This window comes from Amblyomma mixtum, chromosome 2, assembly GCF_055824585.1.
Source record: "Amblyomma mixtum isolate Tamu chromosome 2, ASM5582458v1, whole genome shotgun sequence".
NCBI classification, from domain to species: Eukaryota; Metazoa; Arthropoda; class Arachnida; order Ixodida; family Ixodidae; genus Amblyomma; species Amblyomma mixtum.
In genome coordinates this window covers 99,283,812-99,303,731 of record NC_143013.1, presented here as the reverse complement: position 1 = coordinate 99,303,731, position 19,920 = coordinate 99,283,812, and the positions used below count along the sequence as shown (strand labels likewise).

The following is a 19,920-nucleotide window of genomic DNA, read 5'->3' as shown; positions in this document are numbered from 1 at the left end:
CGCGCGAGCCCGGGCGGCGGCCGACGCCACTGGGGTCCCGAACTAGGGACCTCCACCTAGTACTTCTAAGGGCTGGCCCCCTCTGGGTCAACTCATGCAATACCTCCGGTAGTGTATGTGTAAATAAATGTTTTCCACCACCACCACCAGTCGGATGACCTCTATTTGGTTTTCTGAACTAGAGCTTAGTAATGAAGCGTCCCATTGGTCGAGTGACTTTATTTTGCGACTCTCCGCAGAGGCAAGAGGACAGTCTTAAAAGATATGATTAAGTTCAGCTTTATTTATACAGAGCTTAGAGATATTTCAATACTGACTTGGGTAATAATGTCTGCATATCGCCGGGTTCAGAAATGCATTCGCTTGCAGGTTACGCCAAGTGGTGAACTGTCTTTTGGTTAATGCTTTGTCGGCTGGGGGCACCTAGTCCTGTTGAGTCTGTAATGTTGCGAATCTATCGGTGACACACAAGACGATCCCTAGCTGCAAAGCCCTCGGTACGGCCTCCAGCTCGGAAAGTGAGGCCTCGTGCCAGTTCGTGAGCTGCTTCATCACCACCGAGGGATGCGTGTGCAGGTTTCCAGGTTGCTTGAATTTTCCATCGTTCATTGCGGTCCTCAGGATTTCGTTCACCAAAAGATGATCCTCTCTCTGGCGAAGTTCATCAACAGCAACCTTGGAATCGCTGACCAGAATTTCCTCCTCTGTGCCCGAAATCGCAAGCGCGATGGCAGCTTCCTCTGCATTTTCCGGGCAGTCCGACTTGATTGAGGCGGCGGTTCTAAGATGCATTTCAGTGCTAGCTACCGCTATCAGCATTCTCCCGCTTTCATGAGTAGCTGCGTCCACATAGGACACGTCTTTTATCGACTAGTTTTTGAAGCGTCTGCCGAGGGTTTCAACCCATTTCTCTGCGATCCCATGGTGGCCGTGATGCCCATTTTGGGTAGTGGTGGGATCCTTAGCCTATCACGCACACTTTTAAGCATATCTACTTTTAGGTGTGTTAGTTTGCATAATTTATTCCTAACTTCTTTAGGATTTCTCTACCCATAACGATCACCGACAGATTTTTTTACGGCGAGATTTTTAGGGCTTCTACAATTTCATCCAACGTGTTGTCGAGACCAAGTTCTTGTAGCTTTTAGGTGGGGTTTCGGATGGTAACCACAGCGCTTGCTTGACACATGTGCGAACAATTCCCTCGAGCTTTTTTTTAGACCTACGTTAGGTTAAGGAAGGGAGCTATGAGTGCTACCCTGCTTATCACCAAGGCTTGTACGAGTCTAATTAAATTTGTTTCTTTCCGTGTCGCTTTTTGGGGATGGTACTGATGAGTCGCATGGTCTGCTACGCGCACAGATCCAATTTACTGACTGTTTCCCTATTTAATTGAAAAAAACTTCGGCAGATACACGTACAACTGTTGGCTGTGGGAATTCGAAACAGCATTAGTGTACCCAGGTGCACTGACACCCACCGACGCACCACACGCGGTCGCCTGTGGCACCACTCGGAACGCTGTACGACGAACGCATGCATCAAAATTTTGATGCGATTTTTTTTAGGAAAAGAAAGGGCGCAGGAACTGTCTCGAATCTGGGTGAACACCTCAACCGCACCTTAAGGAAAGAGGTTAACAGTGTGGGAAGGCATACAATTGAAGGTACATATGTGGTCGGTTCGAATCCCTCTCGCAAGCTAGCCTCCAACTTGAGCAGTGCATCTAAACCATATGCAATGAGAAATCATATGAGTCAACTAGGCCGTTCCGTGAAAAACGGCTGCGTCTCTATGTTAGTATCAATGTTGTCGAGAAAACAGGTACCCTACTGAAGTCGGCCAGTGAAGAGCGTATATAGATGAACAGCATGTTTATGATTGTCTGCAGTGCGCGTGCTTGGTATGCTGTGTGCGGCTGCTTGTGAACGTCGCTCTATTTTAAGGCGAAAGCCTTTAATGCCTCATACTTACGTGACCAAGACTTGTTAGCAAATGTGTCTGCGTTTCGGATGCATGCCTTATATGGGCATATGCCAATCAATAGGCAATCGATACTTAATCGGGTGCAATCGAAAGACATCGGAAAATGATATAAAGACATTTAACGATTATATCATTGTACTTAATGACTAAATAACAAATTGATAATTAGAGGTAGTTAAGAAGTGGCATGTGGGATTTTGCACTGCGCCTGTACCTTAACAAACACTAATTAATCAGTGCACTATTTAAGGTCACGTTAACTATCACTAACTAGTATCACGAAATGTACAAGTCATGCTTAACTGTCATTAATCACATTAATAGTTAGACGTTTCTAGACGTTTCATAGATATTGTGTCGAACATTTTAGAGTTTCGTCACTTGACAGGTGAGTGACATGACATGATGCATGTCATTAAAACAATGGTAAAGACCAATTAATCTAATTAACCTTTATAGTCAGACCACATAAATAAATAAAACCGTGTACGAAATTGGTCGAGTTTGGGAATCGAACCAGGGTCTCCAGAAAGCGAGACGAGCACGCTAACCCCTCCGCCATGCCAGATCGATGGTTTGCAATGAACAAAGATGTGTCTAGCTAATACGGCGTCTTCGTTCACTCCAAACTCCCTCCCTTCCCTTACGGCGAGGTTCAGGTGTCACCGAGATATGCGAGAGAGATACATTTCTTTTCTTCAAAAACCAATTTACCGTCGAGCAAGGACCGCAGTCGTGACCCAGTGGTCCACTAAACCCGTATGGCATCCGGTACTTATGTGTTGAAAATGAGGATGGGGTGCCTTTCGATTTAATAATGCTGATGGGCCTCCACTGTATATGGCGCTCCAGAATGGCAGGCTGGCATTGTGACAGAGACGCAAGACCTGCCAGAATTTACTTTCGCGAAAGTATGGACATGTTTCTGGCCATTCAGAAAGCCGCTGCGGAGCCTCCGGAGTGGCTCTCAAGACTAGAGCCGCTCTGTACGTTGCGTGAATTTTAATTGGACGAAGCCAGATTCATGCTGGCTGACCACAAGTCGTGTGTACATAGCGTTTATTGTCTTTTGTTGATTTTTTTGTGTTGTCCAATTTTCTGTGTCAAAGCCAGGCAATAAAGAAAAAAAAAAGTCGTGGCCCAGTGGTTTGAGCGCCCGTCTCGGCTGCGGGAGGTGGTTGGTTCGAACCCCACTGCCGGGCACCCACCGGTAAAAGGGTACAAGCGTCCCCCGGCCTGGCGCTCTGCTTCCTTTAGGGGTGTTCGTTTGGGAGAAGTCATTGCAAGAGCAAGACGCGGTCGCGTTCCACTCTTAAGCGTGGCCCGCATAGAGCGTTTTTCCGGGCGATTCTTCGGCGTCGACTGCACCGGAGCGTTTTTTTGCCGCCGGAGAGGACGTTTTTGCCAAATCGTCGGGTTCTGTCGAAACAGAAAAAACGTCGACGCCGCGCCGACACCGGGAGAGGGCAGCGACAGAGGGCCAATGAGAGCCGGAGCGGGCGTCACGTGACTCTGGACGGAGCCACGCCGGCCGAGAGAGACACTCGCGAGCTCTCTCTGGCACTGTAGCATGACCGCCAAAACTGCGTCGTGCTTCCCAGAAAGACGGGCGTTTGGCGCTCCGAGGGTACCGAGTTGTAGTTCACTATAGTACTAAGGCTTGGGCTTCGGGTTTCTCGGCCGAAACGGCCGAGCAACGTGTTGTCTTTCCGAGGAGTCGCTTTTAGCTGGCCGCGCCGCCCCTCAGGGTATCAGGGGCACGTGTAAACGGTAGCGCCATCTAGTGACGAAACGCCAAAGCACATCAACGCTGTGTTGAAGAAATTTTTTATCCGTAATTACTGGTAACTACGATGGGTGCATTCCGAGCCTTTTTTTCGTTCCAAGAATAAAAACTGCAAATGGATGAAAAGGTAGCAAGTGACTTATAGCTAGACAACTGCTTCACCAGGTGTCGTTCTTGCGAGGTAAACACTGTATTTAGTTAGACCTAAGAGCTTGAAAATCGCCAAATTATCTGAAAAACCAAGTCTAGTTATCGCTTATACCTCTACGCGTGGGCGAGTGTGTGCGAAGTAAAAGTGAACCGCTACCATTTGAGCAAGCTATCACATCGAAGAATCCAGCGGTGACATGTATTTATTGCGAAGCGGGCGAGCAGGGCGCCGCCATCTTGTCAACGTATGCCGTAACGCGCCCGTAGCGCGCGCCGCTCGGCTACTGGCCATGCGGGAGTGAATTCGTCGACGCCGGCGCGGGCGTTGGGCGCGCGACGCAATTTCGCGGGTAAAAAACGCTCCATGCGGGCCACGCTTTAGAGGCGAAGCTTAACATCTTAACCACACACCAGTGACACAAGCAGCAACACTGCGCTTAAAGCTTTCGCCTCACCGAACTTTAGGTCAACAAAGTGCCCCCCTGAATTTTTTCTTTCCGTCGCTGGGATTATCCCTATCGTCTGCGAGTAGACATACACACACATGCCGCCGACTTTTCTCGTAATGAGACTAAAAGTGCTTCCGCATTAAACCTTTTCTTAGGGTAAGCACTAAGCCCCAGTGAGAAAGGAGCTTTCTGGGCTGAGGCCTACTATTCACCTTCCGAGCCCAAGTTAAGCCAAACACTCAGGGAAAGCGGGAGAGGGTAAGGGAATGAAGGACAGGTATTGGCAGTGTTACATGAGTACAGGATGTGTTCTGTCTTCTGCGAAGGAGGCGCCTGAGACATGTACTCTCTCTTTTTTTAAGAACAAGCAAGAGCATGCACTGTTCCACGCATGTATCACCAGCACTGCTGAGAGCAGTGTTTGTCATTTTGCAGGTTTCTGACAAGGCAAGCCAAAGAGGACTTCGAATACAAGGGCACAAATTTCAAGGCCGGAACCTGCTTCATGGCCCCAATCTACCAGATTCAGAGGGATCCCCGATATTGGCCCAACTCAGCTCAATTCAATCCGGAGAGGTGCGTTGTCGTCAATTTCGGGAATGTTGTTATGCATGTGGGCGATTCCTAGCGCTTAGCCTCAGGCTCAGAGGCAAAACTTACCGGTTGCCAGTGAGCGCTTTTATCACATGAAACGTCACGAAGATGCCATTCTAGCATCCGTCAAAAAAGTTGTTATCCTCACTCTGTTTTACTGAAAGTTGAGCTCCTCAGGAAATCCGAATGCTTCTCAGCTTCTGAGGAGCGCCTAATGTTCTTAGCATTGAAGAGGCAATAAAATCATGGCAGGGAGCGCGACCAATAAATCTCGCACTGGAGCGTTGGGTGCGTGATCACGCAATGATACGCGCAGTGACTGTGTCACTGCAGGTGAACAGCCCAATAACGACATGACGAAAGAGTTAGGCGCCGTCTGTGAATGGAGGCATTGCGTTATTTTTTCAACGTTCAGTCTACAGAAACAGTGAGCATTTTGCTGAGTGGTATATGGAAATAAAGGGCCGACACGAACGCACTGACATATTTGAGACTAACATGACACTGTTGCTCAGACCCAGTGTAGTTTTTACTAGCAGTGTTAGTGTATCCAGACATTGACGAATCAGTCAACTTCTGTGCTTCACTGGTTGAATAGATTGTTTATTGGCGTGCCTTTTGAATCAGAGTGGTGGCTGGAGCTCCATTGCCTAGCATGCTATTTTTATAGTCAGAACTACCTGAAAAACATTCCCGAATCAAAGCGACTTGCTAATATAAAAGGTCAAAACCACAAACAACTGCGTCCAGCAGCCGCCAAATGTGCATGTGGCCGGGGTTGTTCACCAATACAAAAGATGCTCGGAACAGGCAGCATCAGGAACTCGCCTTCAAGGTTTCGGCAGTGCAAGTAGTCCGGGCAGTGGGTTAACTGATGGGAGCAGGTTGTCTAACGGCTATAGCTCTCCCACATTGGCCTTAGGAAGGACCTGAAATCAGGCAGCTTTTTATGAGTACAATCTGTGTTACGCTGGCTATGCAGTGAACGCCGTAAAGCATCACTCACGCAAATATCTCTTCATAGGAATACAACAAACATTAAAGTTTTGGGGTGCTCAAGGATTTGTGTATTGACTAAGATTCTCCAAATTACTGGATATTGGAGAAATATGGCCCCATTTCACAAATTGCCCGGCAAGGTTTTCTCCCAGATAGGGGAACCGTCTTGAAAGAAACGTCTTTCCCATGGCCTGTTCTTATAATGTGGCATTTTACAGCATGCTTATAAAACGCCGTGCGTTATAACTGCAGATTCGGTCCTGAAAATGAAGCCCACTTGAACAAGACCGCCTTCATGCCTTTCGGTGTGGGACCGCGACTCTGCGTCGGAAAAAACGTGGCAATATTGAAAATGAAGGTTACCATGGCAAGGCTGCTTACGAAGTACCATTTGGAACTTGGTCCTTCTCAAACGGTGAGCGAAAACACCTTCGGTACAGAAGCATTCGGTGAAAAAATGTAATCTGTTCACTGTAAACTGACAACATTTAGCGTTGTATTCAGCCCAGAACTAAGCAGTAGTTATTTTCAGTTGCTGAAGAGTGCGCACAAAAACCAGTACAAATCCTGAATTTGATTTCTGATAACATGGTGGGCATTCTTCCCAGATTTGTAGGGAAATTCCAGAGGAATAAATTGAGGCTGCCGTTTTTCTTGCCCTTAGTTTTTTATACGTAATGTCCTTTCAAAGAGCTCAAAACACGGGCCTTTAAACTCCCATCGGTCCGCATAAACGCCAGCATTGATTCAGTAAAGTATGACTGAACTCAACACATTTTAGTGACATTTAAAAGTTTAGTGCAAACTGTATGTTTAAAGATATTTATAGCCGGTAACACCCATCCGAGCTTATTCATGTAAACAAAATGTACAAGGGCAGCTTCTGTTGTGCAAAACGATGTTTCTTCTGACCGCCACGCGCCATACTTGCAATGCTTCGTGTACAACGTATATGGTGTACCTGTATTCTCAACAAGCCCATAATTTTGCTGTTTCCGCCCCTTTGGGCATAATAACCAAGAAGGAATTTGAGCAGCATTGATTACTTTGGAGCAGTGATTTCCGCTACTGACAAAAAGACCCGATAACCTCAAAAATTATGGTAGTTTGTGGAACTTTTCCGCTGACTTTTCAACGCATGATTCGTTGAAAGGGTCTCGAAAGACTGGAGCCGCCAGCCGCTTCCCTAGCTACCATACTGATGTTGCTAGTTTGATGAAAGTCATCTATGATCACACATGCATTTACCACATCGTTCGTTGGAAGGAAGAAGGCAACGTTTAAGAAAAAAGAACATTCAGTGGAAGCGTTTGAATGAAACTTCTTGACACGGTGTTTCCACGCCTTTTTCTTAAAGGTGCACTAAAGAGGATTCTAAGCTCGTCTTTTTACCGCGAGAATTTGATGTGTACGCTGCGAGAATTCTAAGATGCTTCGAACTATTGTCCTGTGCAGCAGAATTCCCTATTAAATTGAGCTAAACGTACAGGTTCCCACCTATGTTTCTTGAACTCACCTTCGAAAAGAGGAGGAGACAAACAACGCATGAAGTGCCTTTCAGCCAGTCCCGTGGGAACACAATTGCCTTGGACACATGACGCCAATTTTTCTTTTCGACAGAATATATTTTCAACTCCGATGCAATAATATTCTCGGTACAGAAGCGAAACACAAATCTACACCTCGACCGCTGGAAACGACAATGGTGGCGATGGTGTTTTAATTTTTATGCACCGCCGTCTCAGTTTTGAAACAGACTGCAATTATGTGAATTATTTCCGTCTGTAGTTGCCGAAGTGTATAGTTTTCCAGAGCTCTACGGAAGCGACGATTGAGAAAGTATGGATCAAACGAAGGTCAACGTGGCACTCGGATATTCAGGATGCCTTGGTCGTACTGCTGTAGTAGCAGCTTAGGGATAACTTTCCTACTTATTTATGGTGCGCGGATCACTTTCAGGTATCAGGTGTATTGTTTTAGAGGTTCATAAATTAATTTTTCGCGAAATGTAATTATGAGGCATTTATGTTTGCTAAGTATGCCGGTTACTTGAATTGCTTTATTAAAGGTTCCGCTGTTCAGTAAAAGCTGACAGTTGTTCAATCTTATCTACCATTGTCTAGGCCTACGTGTAGCTGTCTAAACTCTGTATTATTGGCTTCTTTGGGATTTACTAAAACCTAGTTCCATTTACGTAGCTGTTCCGGCAATCAAAACCAACTGCTACGTGACAATATCATGTCTCTTGTATGCTCCAAACTGCAATTTGAAAGAAGATGCCCGCTCTGTCCACGTGCACTAATACTCATGTGCAGGAAACGCAGAATTTGCGCGTCTTGTTCTTTGTTTTGAACCTAAACTAATTGAATGTCACCTTACGGCACTCAGAACAGATGACTTGGAAATGGCAATGGCGCCTCACAAGCGGGCACTTTATGGGGCACACATCGTCCTCCCCCCTCCACACACATACACGTCGAAAGAAATGACATGGAGTGCAGTGCAGAAGGGAATGTCGGAGGTATTCTGCGAAATTAAACGTGATTTTCAGAGCAGACGACACATTTATAAGCAGTCACCGGAAATAGCCTAGTGCAAGATTTGCAGAACAGAGTCGAGGTAATTGTTTTGTCTTACATGTATACACCACAGCTATGATAACTGCCTTCGTAGCCATCAGTTCTACCAGCATTCCGAAACAACGGGCTGATGATATTTTTTGCCTTGCGGTCATGGTAACATCAAAAGCTGTTGATTTACTTCCTCGCCTAAATCCTTTCGTCGCATTTACTTAGCATTTCTGATAACTTATCAATCATGCTACTGCCTTTTTATGCCCGAAACCATTACATGTTCGAGCAATACGTAATCTCTTTGAAAGCCTCAAATGTTGTGTGATTAAATCAGCAGATAAGCAAATATCACATCGTTTTCCGTCCTGTGCTGTAAAGGTGTTTCCATAATTTTAATGATCGCTTAAATACCACCAATGCGTCTTACAGATGTGTGCAATTACTAGCCGACAAAACATGACCCATTAGCAGAGCTTCGAAGTTTGTATTGCTCTGCTCTCATTTTTTTTACATGGCTCAACACAGGAAAGGTAGAAACATCAAAGTGGAGTCGCCTCCGGTTGGTCGTTCGTGGTTCATATTCTGCTTTCACACCCTGTAATCTGATTGATTGACAATCATCCTAGTGTTCCATGCTCGCTAGTTTGTTTCCTCATTTTTTTTTAACGGGGGGTTCAAAGCGGCTTGACGTTGAAGACATTTGAACGAGGGTATGTGTGAATATTATGAAGAAAAGTTTAGTTTAGGACTCTCACTTGAAGTCGCACCGAAACAAAAATAAAATCAGCAATAGGAAAAACGGCACACTATGCGCAAGAAGAAATGAAAGACACTGAATATCGCGGCAGTCATATTTATTTGAGGGTGGAGATCAAGAACGATATTTTAGTTGCGGAGGGAATAAATTTTTTTGTCGCAAATTGGGAACATAGACGTCACTTCGCTGATAAAGACGGTAAAACATATCCCTCCTTCCAATTGTTAAATGTTGTGAAAGCGTAACCAACAAACCTAATGCGAAAACCAAAACAGACAAGCAATTTGTCTCATTTTAAGCCATTTATTTAAGTTAAATTCAAAGCCATCATTGCGGGCACACTGGCTTTCGCGGCACGAAATTACATTATAGCCTTCTTTGAGCTTTGTATCTGCTTCAGTTCATTAGATGTTAACGGCACAAGAGCCTATGGCAGAAGAATGCAATAGCGCAGACAACAAAGCTCAGACAAAGCGAAATGTGCCACATGCTCCGAAACGACTGCAAGGAACACAGCAGTGCAGCTTCAAGCCCAAAGCCTCAACACCGCTGCTGTCATTTTCTATTGCGCTACTATTTCAGCAACCGAACTGCTAGCTCAGTTTGAAAGGAGTGACGTGGTCAGCTCAATGTCAGACATCTCTATTGGCTACGGCCTGCGCAATGGCGCATTGATCACTAGTCTACTAAGAGAAAAGATATGGTGTTTATGAAGACTGTTTTTCGGCACCGAAAGGTAGCTGTAGTGTTTACATTTGTTCAATAATCTTTTCCTTTCCAGAAAGAATTAGAACTAGCGTCCCGCGCTATGCTCTCAACACCAATCAATGGACCATGGATAATTCTCCGTCACATCGGAAAGTCGTCCAAGAATCACCGGCCCATCATAAATACACAACAAACTTCAGATTTCTTCATGGCAAACACTTAGAGTAGACATTGCAGAAACAACATATTTCGGTACGCAACTGTTCATATTAGGCGCACCGAACATTTTCCTAGTGCTTATTGTTGATTATAGGTGAATCATTTGAAAAGACGTTCGAAAGCACAAAGATAAAATTCATACCATTTGAGGTGTATGCCATCAGGGTTTCGTCTTGTGTATATATTGGGGAAGCAAACACCCACCGTCTTCTTCGTTCTTTAATGAAAAGGTTGTTTCAAATGCAGTGAATCTATGGCGATACCTGCCAAAGTACTGTACATTTTTACTGACATTTTGTAGAAATAAAGATGACACATTGAAGAAATTAATGGTGTTATTGAAAATATTCTGCACCAAAGTCTCAGCATTTATTGCAACGTTTAACCCACGCTCTTCATCAAGTTTTTAAATATACAGTAAATTGTTCACTCAGCTATGTCTTTATGGCCTGTTTCATTTGTTGTAGGTCGTTAAATCTGTGACCACTCAGATATTTTTTCATAGGTGCGAATAAATCCAAGTCCACACAGTGCGAAATATGGACTGTAGGAATTGTGGTACTAGAGACCTGCCCATTTGCCCAGTCGCCTGTTAATTTTAGAATCTATTTAGAGGTGGTGAATTTTTGTTGACTAATTTAAACAGATTTTCAATGAATCTTGGGTTATTTTCACGAATAGCTTCCCTAAAGTTTCGTAAAGGCTCATTGTAGCGAGTACTGTCCGCTGTTTCACTTTCCTAAAAAAAATCATGTAAGATGACACCTCACATGTGTCGGAAGTCTTTAAGCATATCGATTTTCTGGCGCCTAGGCTAGCTCATACGATTCCACTCTAGTCATTGCGCCTTAGCCACTGGACTGGGAAGTGTATACCCAGGTTCCATCTCAAGCCACTGTGTTTGAATGAAAGGTGTTATTTTGGTCTCATAGAGAGCTCGACGCTCTTTACACACCGAAAACACTTTCTTCGTGCTAATGAAATGCTTTTAGTGCCCTAGCACTTATAGTAACTATTCCCAGCGTTTGGGCGTTGTTTGTTTTGTTTGTCTGTCTGTGTGTCGGTTTCTCGGAAGCCAGTCTTGTGGCTGGCTACCCACCACCATGTCAGGTGGCAGCCCATTTATAAGGAGAGGCTGCTCAGGAAGAGCAACCTTGTCGCTACCTAACACAAGTAACCCAAGTCCCACCGGTGGCAACACCTGTCACAGCACCTGCCTTGTGTCACTGCGCCACCGCTCACCTACCCACCGGGTGGCTTACTTACCGAGGTGCCGCCGGTGAAAACCAGGGGATAACCTTGGGCGCTAATCAAGCGGCACCGCCCCTAAGCACATCGAGCTAAACGTAATGAGCAGCACCGGTAAGGAGGGGAATGTGGTTATGCTTTCACCATAAAGAAACGGAAGAAGCTGGTGTGTTAAATAGGTGGTAGCTTGGTGCAACTTAGTTGGCCGTAGCTCCAACCTACAGTTCACATCATGCAAGCGGGCATATCCGCATGTGATCGAACTGCCCAAATCAACTGACATTTTTTGGAACCCGTTTTGAACAAATTTTTGCATAATCTAAGAGTTCAATCATATTTCTTAAGAATTGAAGCCAACAACTAGCGTCCTACACAATTTCCTAACAATTATACATTCTTCGGTCAATGCGGATAACGTCATCAACCGAGGCTTCGTTGTGAGCTTTAGTTGCTGCTTTTGGTCTCCTACTACGTTTTTTCTCAGCCAGAGAAGTTTCACAGCATTCAAATGATACTCTTAAATTGCTTAAATCACTGTGAAGCCCTTGTAGGCATTCTTCAGTCCCTGCAGATGAACATTCCTACATTGCCAAGTATATAATTCCAGCTCTATCTCTAGTTTATTCTGATCTTTAACGAGAAATACCTGGAAGCGTAACAATAATTCAATTGATAAGGCTTCATTAAGCACATATAAATGGTTAAATCACTTTATCCGAATAAAACTCTTGCTATAGGAGAACAGGCATTTCGTTAGGAACACCGTTAACTGCCATGTCTACAGGAACCAGCGAGCTAAAAGAGATGGAGCACAAAACAAGAACGACTACAGGACGAAAAGCTAATCGTGTCGTCCATCGCGTACTAGTGCTCCGTGCCTATTTCGGAGTTGGTTCCTGCAGGCGTGAAAAATAGCCAACTAACTCAATAGCTAGTGTTACCATTCTTTAAGGCAACATCATAAATAACAAGAATGACTGCCAGCTTGGGACTGTTCCTGTGCAAGTTGTCATTATGCTGGCGAAAGGATCCTTTTACCACATTGTCTGATATGCGACCAAAACAGACGCCGTTAATGATATTTCCTCAAGTTGCTTTTTTTCGTCTAACATATTTTCACAGGTAAATAAAACAGGAGACTTCCGATGACGACACACGGGGCGACAAAATTCAGAATATTGGCGGCAATCCGGAGAAAGCAGCTGCATTACATATTTAGCTCAAACGTCTAGCTTCCGCAATAAAGTCTTGACGTCTGTCACAAAATTCGGCGCATTTTAGGAACAAACAAAGAAAAACCGCCGCGCGCACGGCGTCTCGCCGGCGCGCGCCCGACGGGGGAGAGTGAAAGCCCCCGCCGACGCGTGCCTCTCTCTCCACCGCCGCGGCGTGCGCCGAGGAAATGAGTCATCCCCGCCGATTATTCTCGAACATGCGAGTCGGTTCTACAGCTGACGGGGGGAAAGGGCGTAGCCTTGCGTGCACTAAGACACGTCCCCCTCGCCCGTCGGCGTCGGCGCCACTCAGGAACACGCTCGAAACTTCGAGATGCGACCCCCGACCTCTGACCAATGGGGACGCGCGGCCGGTGAGAAGAGGAAAGGGAGACAGCACTGCCAATATTGCGTGTATGTGCGCGCCTACTTTGGCGCATACAACAAACAGACGTGAGCGAGCCTATAAAGAAGGACGCTGAAAGCTATCAGTCAGTCCGGACCGCCGTTTAAGCTTCGGAGAAGCGCGCCGGTTCGACTCCCGGGGAAAACACCACTCGGCCAGCATCGGACCAACGAGGCAACGTTCGCCTGGCTGCGGGACGGCATCGTCGCGGAACTCTGGTCGTCGGACTGCCGCAGTGCCCGGTGAACAAATTGTGTTTTGTTTGTTTACCTCTCTCTCTTGTGTTAGTGCACTTTAGGTGCAATATTGCCCTTGTCTTGTATTCTCTCTCGAGTTTAACTTTGCACGAGTTGCATAGTTCTGTTAATCACTTTGTATGTGTCTGTACTAGTGATGGTGAAATCCTCTGTATCGTCTCAATTGCTGTATAAACTTTGTTTTGTTTTGTGAACCTTTGGCTCCGACCCATTCTCTGGCTTGCGACCAGCGAAAGCTGGGCACCGAACGCCCAAAAACCTCTTGTCACTTGGTAGCTGGTCTCCGCTGAGTTGCCACGCTGAGTCGAGGGCAGCTCCTTCGAGTCCGAGACCGCTACCCCCACACGCTCTAAGGGTGTCTGGGAGCTTCCCACTTAAAAGTGCGCGAAGTCTGGGTGACAATATATTCTGGCGTCCGCGACAGGACGTTTGGTGTTTGTAAGCACAGAGAACGGAGAAAGAGTCGGAAGGAGTTTACGAAGAGGTCGTAAACGAGTGTTAATCAGCAGAGCGATATTGTGAGGTGCCGCGCAGAGGCGGTTGGATCCGGTTCCCCGAGATGAGCTATGTTCGAGGCTTGAACAGCTGAGACTCCAAAATGGATCTAAGAGATATTGTGAAGTTGGGTCGTCAGCTGGGCCTGGAAGAATCCGAGATTGCGGATTGGGTGAACCAGGAAATAGAAGGAAGAGAGAGAGAACGAAGAGAAAACGAGGAGAGGCAAAGAGAGATGGCTAGAGAAGCCGCTGAGAGAGAAAGAGAAATGGCTCGAAAAGCCACTGAGAAAGCGCGAGAAGAAGCGCAGAGAGAAAGGAAAAATGCCCGAAGAGAGGCAGATAAATTTCAATTGAAACAAGAAGAAGTTCATCTAGAGAATGAGATTCTCATGAGGGATGAAGTGAAGAATAAGAGCGAGCTTCAGCTCAAAGCTCTTAGCAAAAGAAGGGGCAAGCGTGGTAGAGTGCCAGTGCCCTCGCAGAAATGCTACCGGTGCAAGAAGATAGGCCACTACGCCTCGGATTGCCGTAGCGACATAGTGAGCAAGAGAATGCTTGTTTGTTTCAAGTGTGGAGACAAGGGGCACAAAGCAGCGGCGTGCCCAAGTCTCGAAAGGCCAGTCCCACAGGTATCGCAACCCGGTGGCTCTTCGTACGACGACGAGGAAGAAGGCTTTAGTGCCGACCGCTTAGAACAGGCGTACTGGGAGAAACCTCCAGTGTTATGCACAGTTACGTGCGTCAGACCAGGGTCTCTCACTGAGGGAATGCCGGTCCTCCCCGGCGAAATTCGAGGAAAGTCCGTTTCCGTTCTCAGAAGCACAGGAAGCACCGGTGTTTTCATCAAAAGGGAATTGGTCACCGATGAAGAACTTACAGGAGAAATGAGCCCTGTGTATTTCTTGGATGGTTCCGCTCGGCTGTTAAATGAAGCCAGAGTGCACGTGAACACTCCGTACTTCACCGGAGAAGTGACAGCGCTGTGCATGGAGCGCCTGCTGTATGACCTCATCCTGGGTAACATCAAGGGCGCGAGATCGCCGAACGACCCAGAAATATGGGCCACCGGTGTGGTTGACGAGACAGCCGCTCCCAATACGGAAGACAGGTCGACCGGCTACAGGCCTACAGTAGAGACGGCGGCGCAAGCACAAGCGGAGGTTGAGGAAGCGGAGTGTCATTTGTTAGCCTCTAGCGAAAACATGTGCAGTAATAACGAGGCTGATTCCTCAGCAACCACTGAAGATGTTGTAACTAGCTCGACTAGTGAGAGTGGGGTTGTGGAGCAGCCTGATCCAGCAACTGAAACCACCGAGAGTGAAGAACAGACCGGAGTGTCGCTTCCTCAGGAAACTGAATGCGTAGCTGCTACCGAGGTAGTAGGCACTGTGGAGAAGGCCAGCCTGACGCCTCAGTCAGAGTGTGCCTTAAAGAAGTTGCCTCAAGACGACGAAAGAAGCTCGAGCTCCAGAGACAAATCACTGAGCTGCACGCCTGAGGGTTGCAGTAGAGACCGCGAGATAGAGCGGTCAAATGTCGGAGAGAACGAATGCTCCGACGTAATCATAGCTGAGGAGAGCGCACTCAGAGAAAACACGGAAACCGTTCCGAGTGAACCCTCGAGCAGCGAGGAGAGCTTTCCCGATGAGGAAGGCGAGGATATTTCTGCCTATGAGGAAGACGAGGAAATTCTTCCCGCTGAGGAAGGAGAATGTGCAGTACAAGGAAAGGAACAGACTGGGGAAAAGTCTGCTCACGACTGCACTGCAAGTAACCAACTGATGGAAGGAATCAGTGAGGAGAATGATTCTCCAAACAATCCTGAGCCGAGTTTCGAGCACTGTGCACGAAGCAAGGTCAGGAAGAGAGAAAAGAAGAAAAGAAAAAAGGACTTGGAAGAAGAAAGTGCAGCCCTCGAAGAACAAGAGAGAGCTGAACCAATAATGGCTTCATCGCGAGATAAGAACTCGGATGACGCAACTGACAGTGAACCGGGCTTGACCCGAAGGAGAATTCGGAAGAAAGTAAAAAGAAATGAGTCGGACACCACCAAAGCAGGTGAAACCGAAAAGCAGAAGCCCTGGAGAAAATTCAGGAAGAAATTGAATAGAGACAGAAGCAAGCTGAAGACAGCCGAGCCGAATGCAAGCGAGCTGCACGAGCACCGCAGCAAGGTCAGAAAGAAGCTCAGAGGAACGAGCCCAGCCTACAGCAAGGACTCAAGTGTGGAGGCGCAAACGGAAACAGAAGAGCGCACACGGAAAAGAGAGCAAACACCTGAAGCGCAGCCGTCGTAAGCGAACTGGCGTTAAATTTGCTCGCAACAGACGCGCTGGCCGCAGGAAAAGAAGGGCTCGAAGACTGGCCGCAAAACCAGTCAGGAGTACGAGTTGGAAGCTGAGCCATAACCGCGTTCGCAAGAGAAGCCTCAGCATGAGGCGGAAGAAGACCAGAACGCGCGACAGAAAGAAAGGTCAGAGTCGCGTGCGCAAGAGAATTAAAAGCACGACTGACAGCTTGAGCGAAACAATCCTGTTCCGAGCCCGCTCGGTAGGTCAAACTTGGAAGTTTAGGCGAAAGTGTGCCTTGTATTTGTGTGCTCCATGTTTGTAGCCTAGTGTTAATGTACTGCTCAATCGCGGTGTGTTTTTATGTGCATTATGAACATTGCATTGAGTTTTGTATGTGAAAACATCGTGGTATTGATGTATGTATTTTCACATGCAGTTTGTGAGCGCATGCATGTGCGCGCGAATTGTACCGCCGAAACGCGGCGTGCTTTGAAGTGTTGTGAAGTTTGGAGTGCACTCTGTCTATTGCACTGTGTTATGTATCTTAAAGCATCAAGTATTGATGTATGTATTTTGGCATTCGCCACTGACTTTGTGAGCGCATGCATGTGCGCGCGAATTTTGTGGTTTGTGAATATTGTTACACAATATTCTTAAAGGAAGGGGCAGTGTCACAAAATTCGGCGCATTTTAGGAACAAACAAAGAAAAACCGCCGCGCGCACGGCGTCTCGCCGGCGCGCGCCCGACGGGGGAGAGTGAAAGCCCCCGCCGACGCGTGCCTCTCTCTCCACCGCCGCGGCGTGCGCCGAGGAAATGAGTCATCCCCGCCGATTATTCTCGAACATGCGAGTCGGTTCTACAGCTGACGGGGGGAAAGGGCGTAGCCTTGCGTGCACTAAGACACGTCCCCCTCGCCCGTCGGCGTCGGCGCCACTCAGGAACACGCTCGAAACTTCGAGATGCGACCCCCGACCTCTGACCAATGGGGACGCGCGGCCGGTGAGAAGAGGAAAGGGAGACAGCACTGCCAATATTGCGTGTATGTGCGCGCCTACTTTGGCGCATACAACAAACAGACGTGAGCGAGCCTATAAAGAAGGACGCTGAAAGCTATCAGTCAGTCCGGACCGCCGTTTAAGCTTCGGAGAAGCGCGCCCGTTCGACTCCCGGGGAAAACACCACTCGGCCAGCATCGGACCAACGAGGCAACGTTCGCCTGGCTGCGGGACGGCATCGTCGCGGAACTCTGGTCGTCGGACTGCCGCAGTGCCCGGTGAACAAATTGTGTTTTGTTTGTTTACCTCTCTCTCTTGTGTTAGTGCACTTTAGGTGCAATATTGCCCTTGTCTTGTATTCTCTCTCGAGTTTAACTTTGCACGAGTTGCATAGTTCTGTTAATCACTTTGTATGTGTCTGTACTAGTGATGGTGAAATCCTCTGTATCGTCTCAATTGCTGTATAAACTTTGTTTTGTTTTGTGAACCTTTGGCTCCGACCCATTCTCTGGCTTGCGACCAGCGAAAGCTGGGCACCGAACGCCCAAAAACCTCTTGTCACTTGGTAGCTGGTCTCCGCTGAGTTGCCACGCTGAGTCGAGGGCAGCTCCTTCGAGTCCGAGACCGCTACCCCCACACGCTCTAAGGGTGTCTGGGAGCTTCCCACTAAAAGTGCGCGAAGTGAGGGTGACAACGTCATTGAAGCAGCATGATAGCGGACGTTAGGAACCACACCCGTCATGCTATAAATGGCAAGACTTCGATCATTCTCTGTGGTGTAATGCTTTCCTTTAAAGTATAAGGAAATTTTGCGGTAAAAACTTTTAATAACAGGGACAAGCGGTAAATTAGAGGCCTGTCTTGAAAGCATTGTGTAATCTCAATCGAAGTGTTGAAGCTAGCGCGAAGAGAAATCTTTTTATTTTTGTTCTTAGAACGTGCCGTAAATATACTCTGAAATCAGCAGTCTTGGCTATATTTTGCACAACAGAGGCCGTATTTCATCAGCTGTTCATTTTAAAGTAGTTTCGCGTGTCCGTCTGGTCCTAACCCATTGCTCACTTAGATATACTCGCGGCTTTCAATCGTGTGTGGAATGCAACCCAGCCATTGGTGGTTTACAGCCGAACCTTACAAATGGCACCCACTGTTGAGCTGCATCGCAGAGTTCTGTCCACAGCAGGTGAATGGACCTGCCAGCTGGCTGCGATATGCAGCCAATAGCAAAGCCACCTAGACTAGAGAAGGCCTGTTCATTCCTCCTCTCCACAGGGGCCTACATCACACTAGTTGCCCGACCGCGAAAGGCTTTGCCGCGAACGATGGTGAGTCTTCTGTGAAACGCAGGCGGATGCAACAAAGGAGCATGACAGCTGGGAGGCGACGCGGGTGGATCGTGCCACTTTGGTTAGGTTAGGCAGCGAACGTACTGACATTTCTCTTTTCCGGCTTCTCGGTTTTCGAGCTGCAGGTCGTCAAACTATTTTGTTTTCACTTGTGCGCGTTGAAACCATGATGTGGTACTGAATTAAAACACACTCAATTTGTAACCGCACCAACATAGGCCGGTGCTGCGTGCATGGGCGCCACGGAAATTGCGACGGTGGTCAAAAACTTAGGGTGTTTGGTTTTCCCAAGGATGAAGCTCGCAGAAAACTTTGATGATAGTAGTTCCTCGCAAGGATTTTACGCCAACCATGCGTTCCAAGGTAAGTAACTGCAATTTAATCGCTTTTGATTGCTTATGTTCTATAAAACCCAACACTAAACAAAAACGTTAGTTGTTGAAAAGTGGTTTCGAGAGAACTGCATGGTATAACAAATAAGCTTCCTCAGACAGTTATGCGAGCTCCATTTCTATGCGCAAGACTTCATCCCAAGCTCTCACATGATGATAAACAAACGGGAAGAACCATGCAGCCCAAGTGCGATGGTGTTCAACTTCAAAAGGGTGAAGTGCGTACGGTGTTCCCCAATCGCCCATCGTACCTTTATTCCACACCTTCATGTCGCGAGTCCACAGCAAGAAAGAGAGCACGTTGGGAAAATGACGCTATCCAGGAAGCCATCAACCATCAAGCGAGGAAGAAAAACCCATAAATTCAGTGTCTTCGTTTGAAGTATTGCAAATCAAGCTAGTCAACATTCAACATTCGCGACACGAAGTTTCAAGTTTCGGACAGTCACTGCGAAGGAAAGCCCATCATGTTTCTTAGTTTAGAAAGAGAGCCGTCTTCGAATGTGAAACGTGCTGTCACAGTCCTTCCGTATCTGGCAATATCTTTGACTATAGGCATGGTGAGGCTGCACTAACTATCATTAAATTGAAGAATCACGCCATTTAGGCCAGCAGTCGGAAGGTAGCTGCCAGGAAGCTAAAAAAATTAAAGAATGGAAATATTTTAATGCAAAGCACTGAGAGCAATAAAATGTTCACATAGTCTTCATGTTACTGTTTTCCATGACTTCATTCTTTTTGTTTATATCAATGTTTAGCACGCCATCCGCTTTCGAAAATGGCAAAAAAACATACCTTTTTTTTAAAAAAACCAGTACAATACATGAGATGCGGCTAGATACAGCATTTCATGCATTCTACTGCATTTTACTGCTATGGTGTCTAGGAAATAATATTTTGGTCTTAATATGAACTACTTGCGATGAACTGAAGAGCAGGAACTGTAGCAATGCAATGCTTTATCACAAGTATTACCATGAAACTATAAAAACGAATCACTGATCTGCAGCACGAAGTGTACCGTGAGGGTCACGAAAGAAAGCACAAATTA

The 19,920-nt window shown here is 46.8% G+C and overlaps 1 protein-coding gene across 1 annotated transcript in view; it reads left to right on the top strand.

The window, feature by feature from the left end:
* The window catches only part of LOC149360259 (cytochrome P450 3A14-like), a 43,260-nt gene extending 33,035 nt beyond the window's left edge, over positions 1-10,225 (top strand). The window contains exons 13-15 of the mRNA XM_089567820.1: positions 4,807-4,947; positions 6,217-6,379; positions 10,076-10,225. Of these exons, the coding sequence (XP_089423946.1) occupies positions 4,807-4,947; positions 6,217-6,379; positions 10,076-10,225 (454 nt within the window). The remainder of the gene's footprint in view (positions 1-4,806; positions 4,948-6,216; positions 6,380-10,075) is intronic.
* The last annotated feature ends 9,695 nt before the right edge of the window (positions 10,226-19,920 follow it).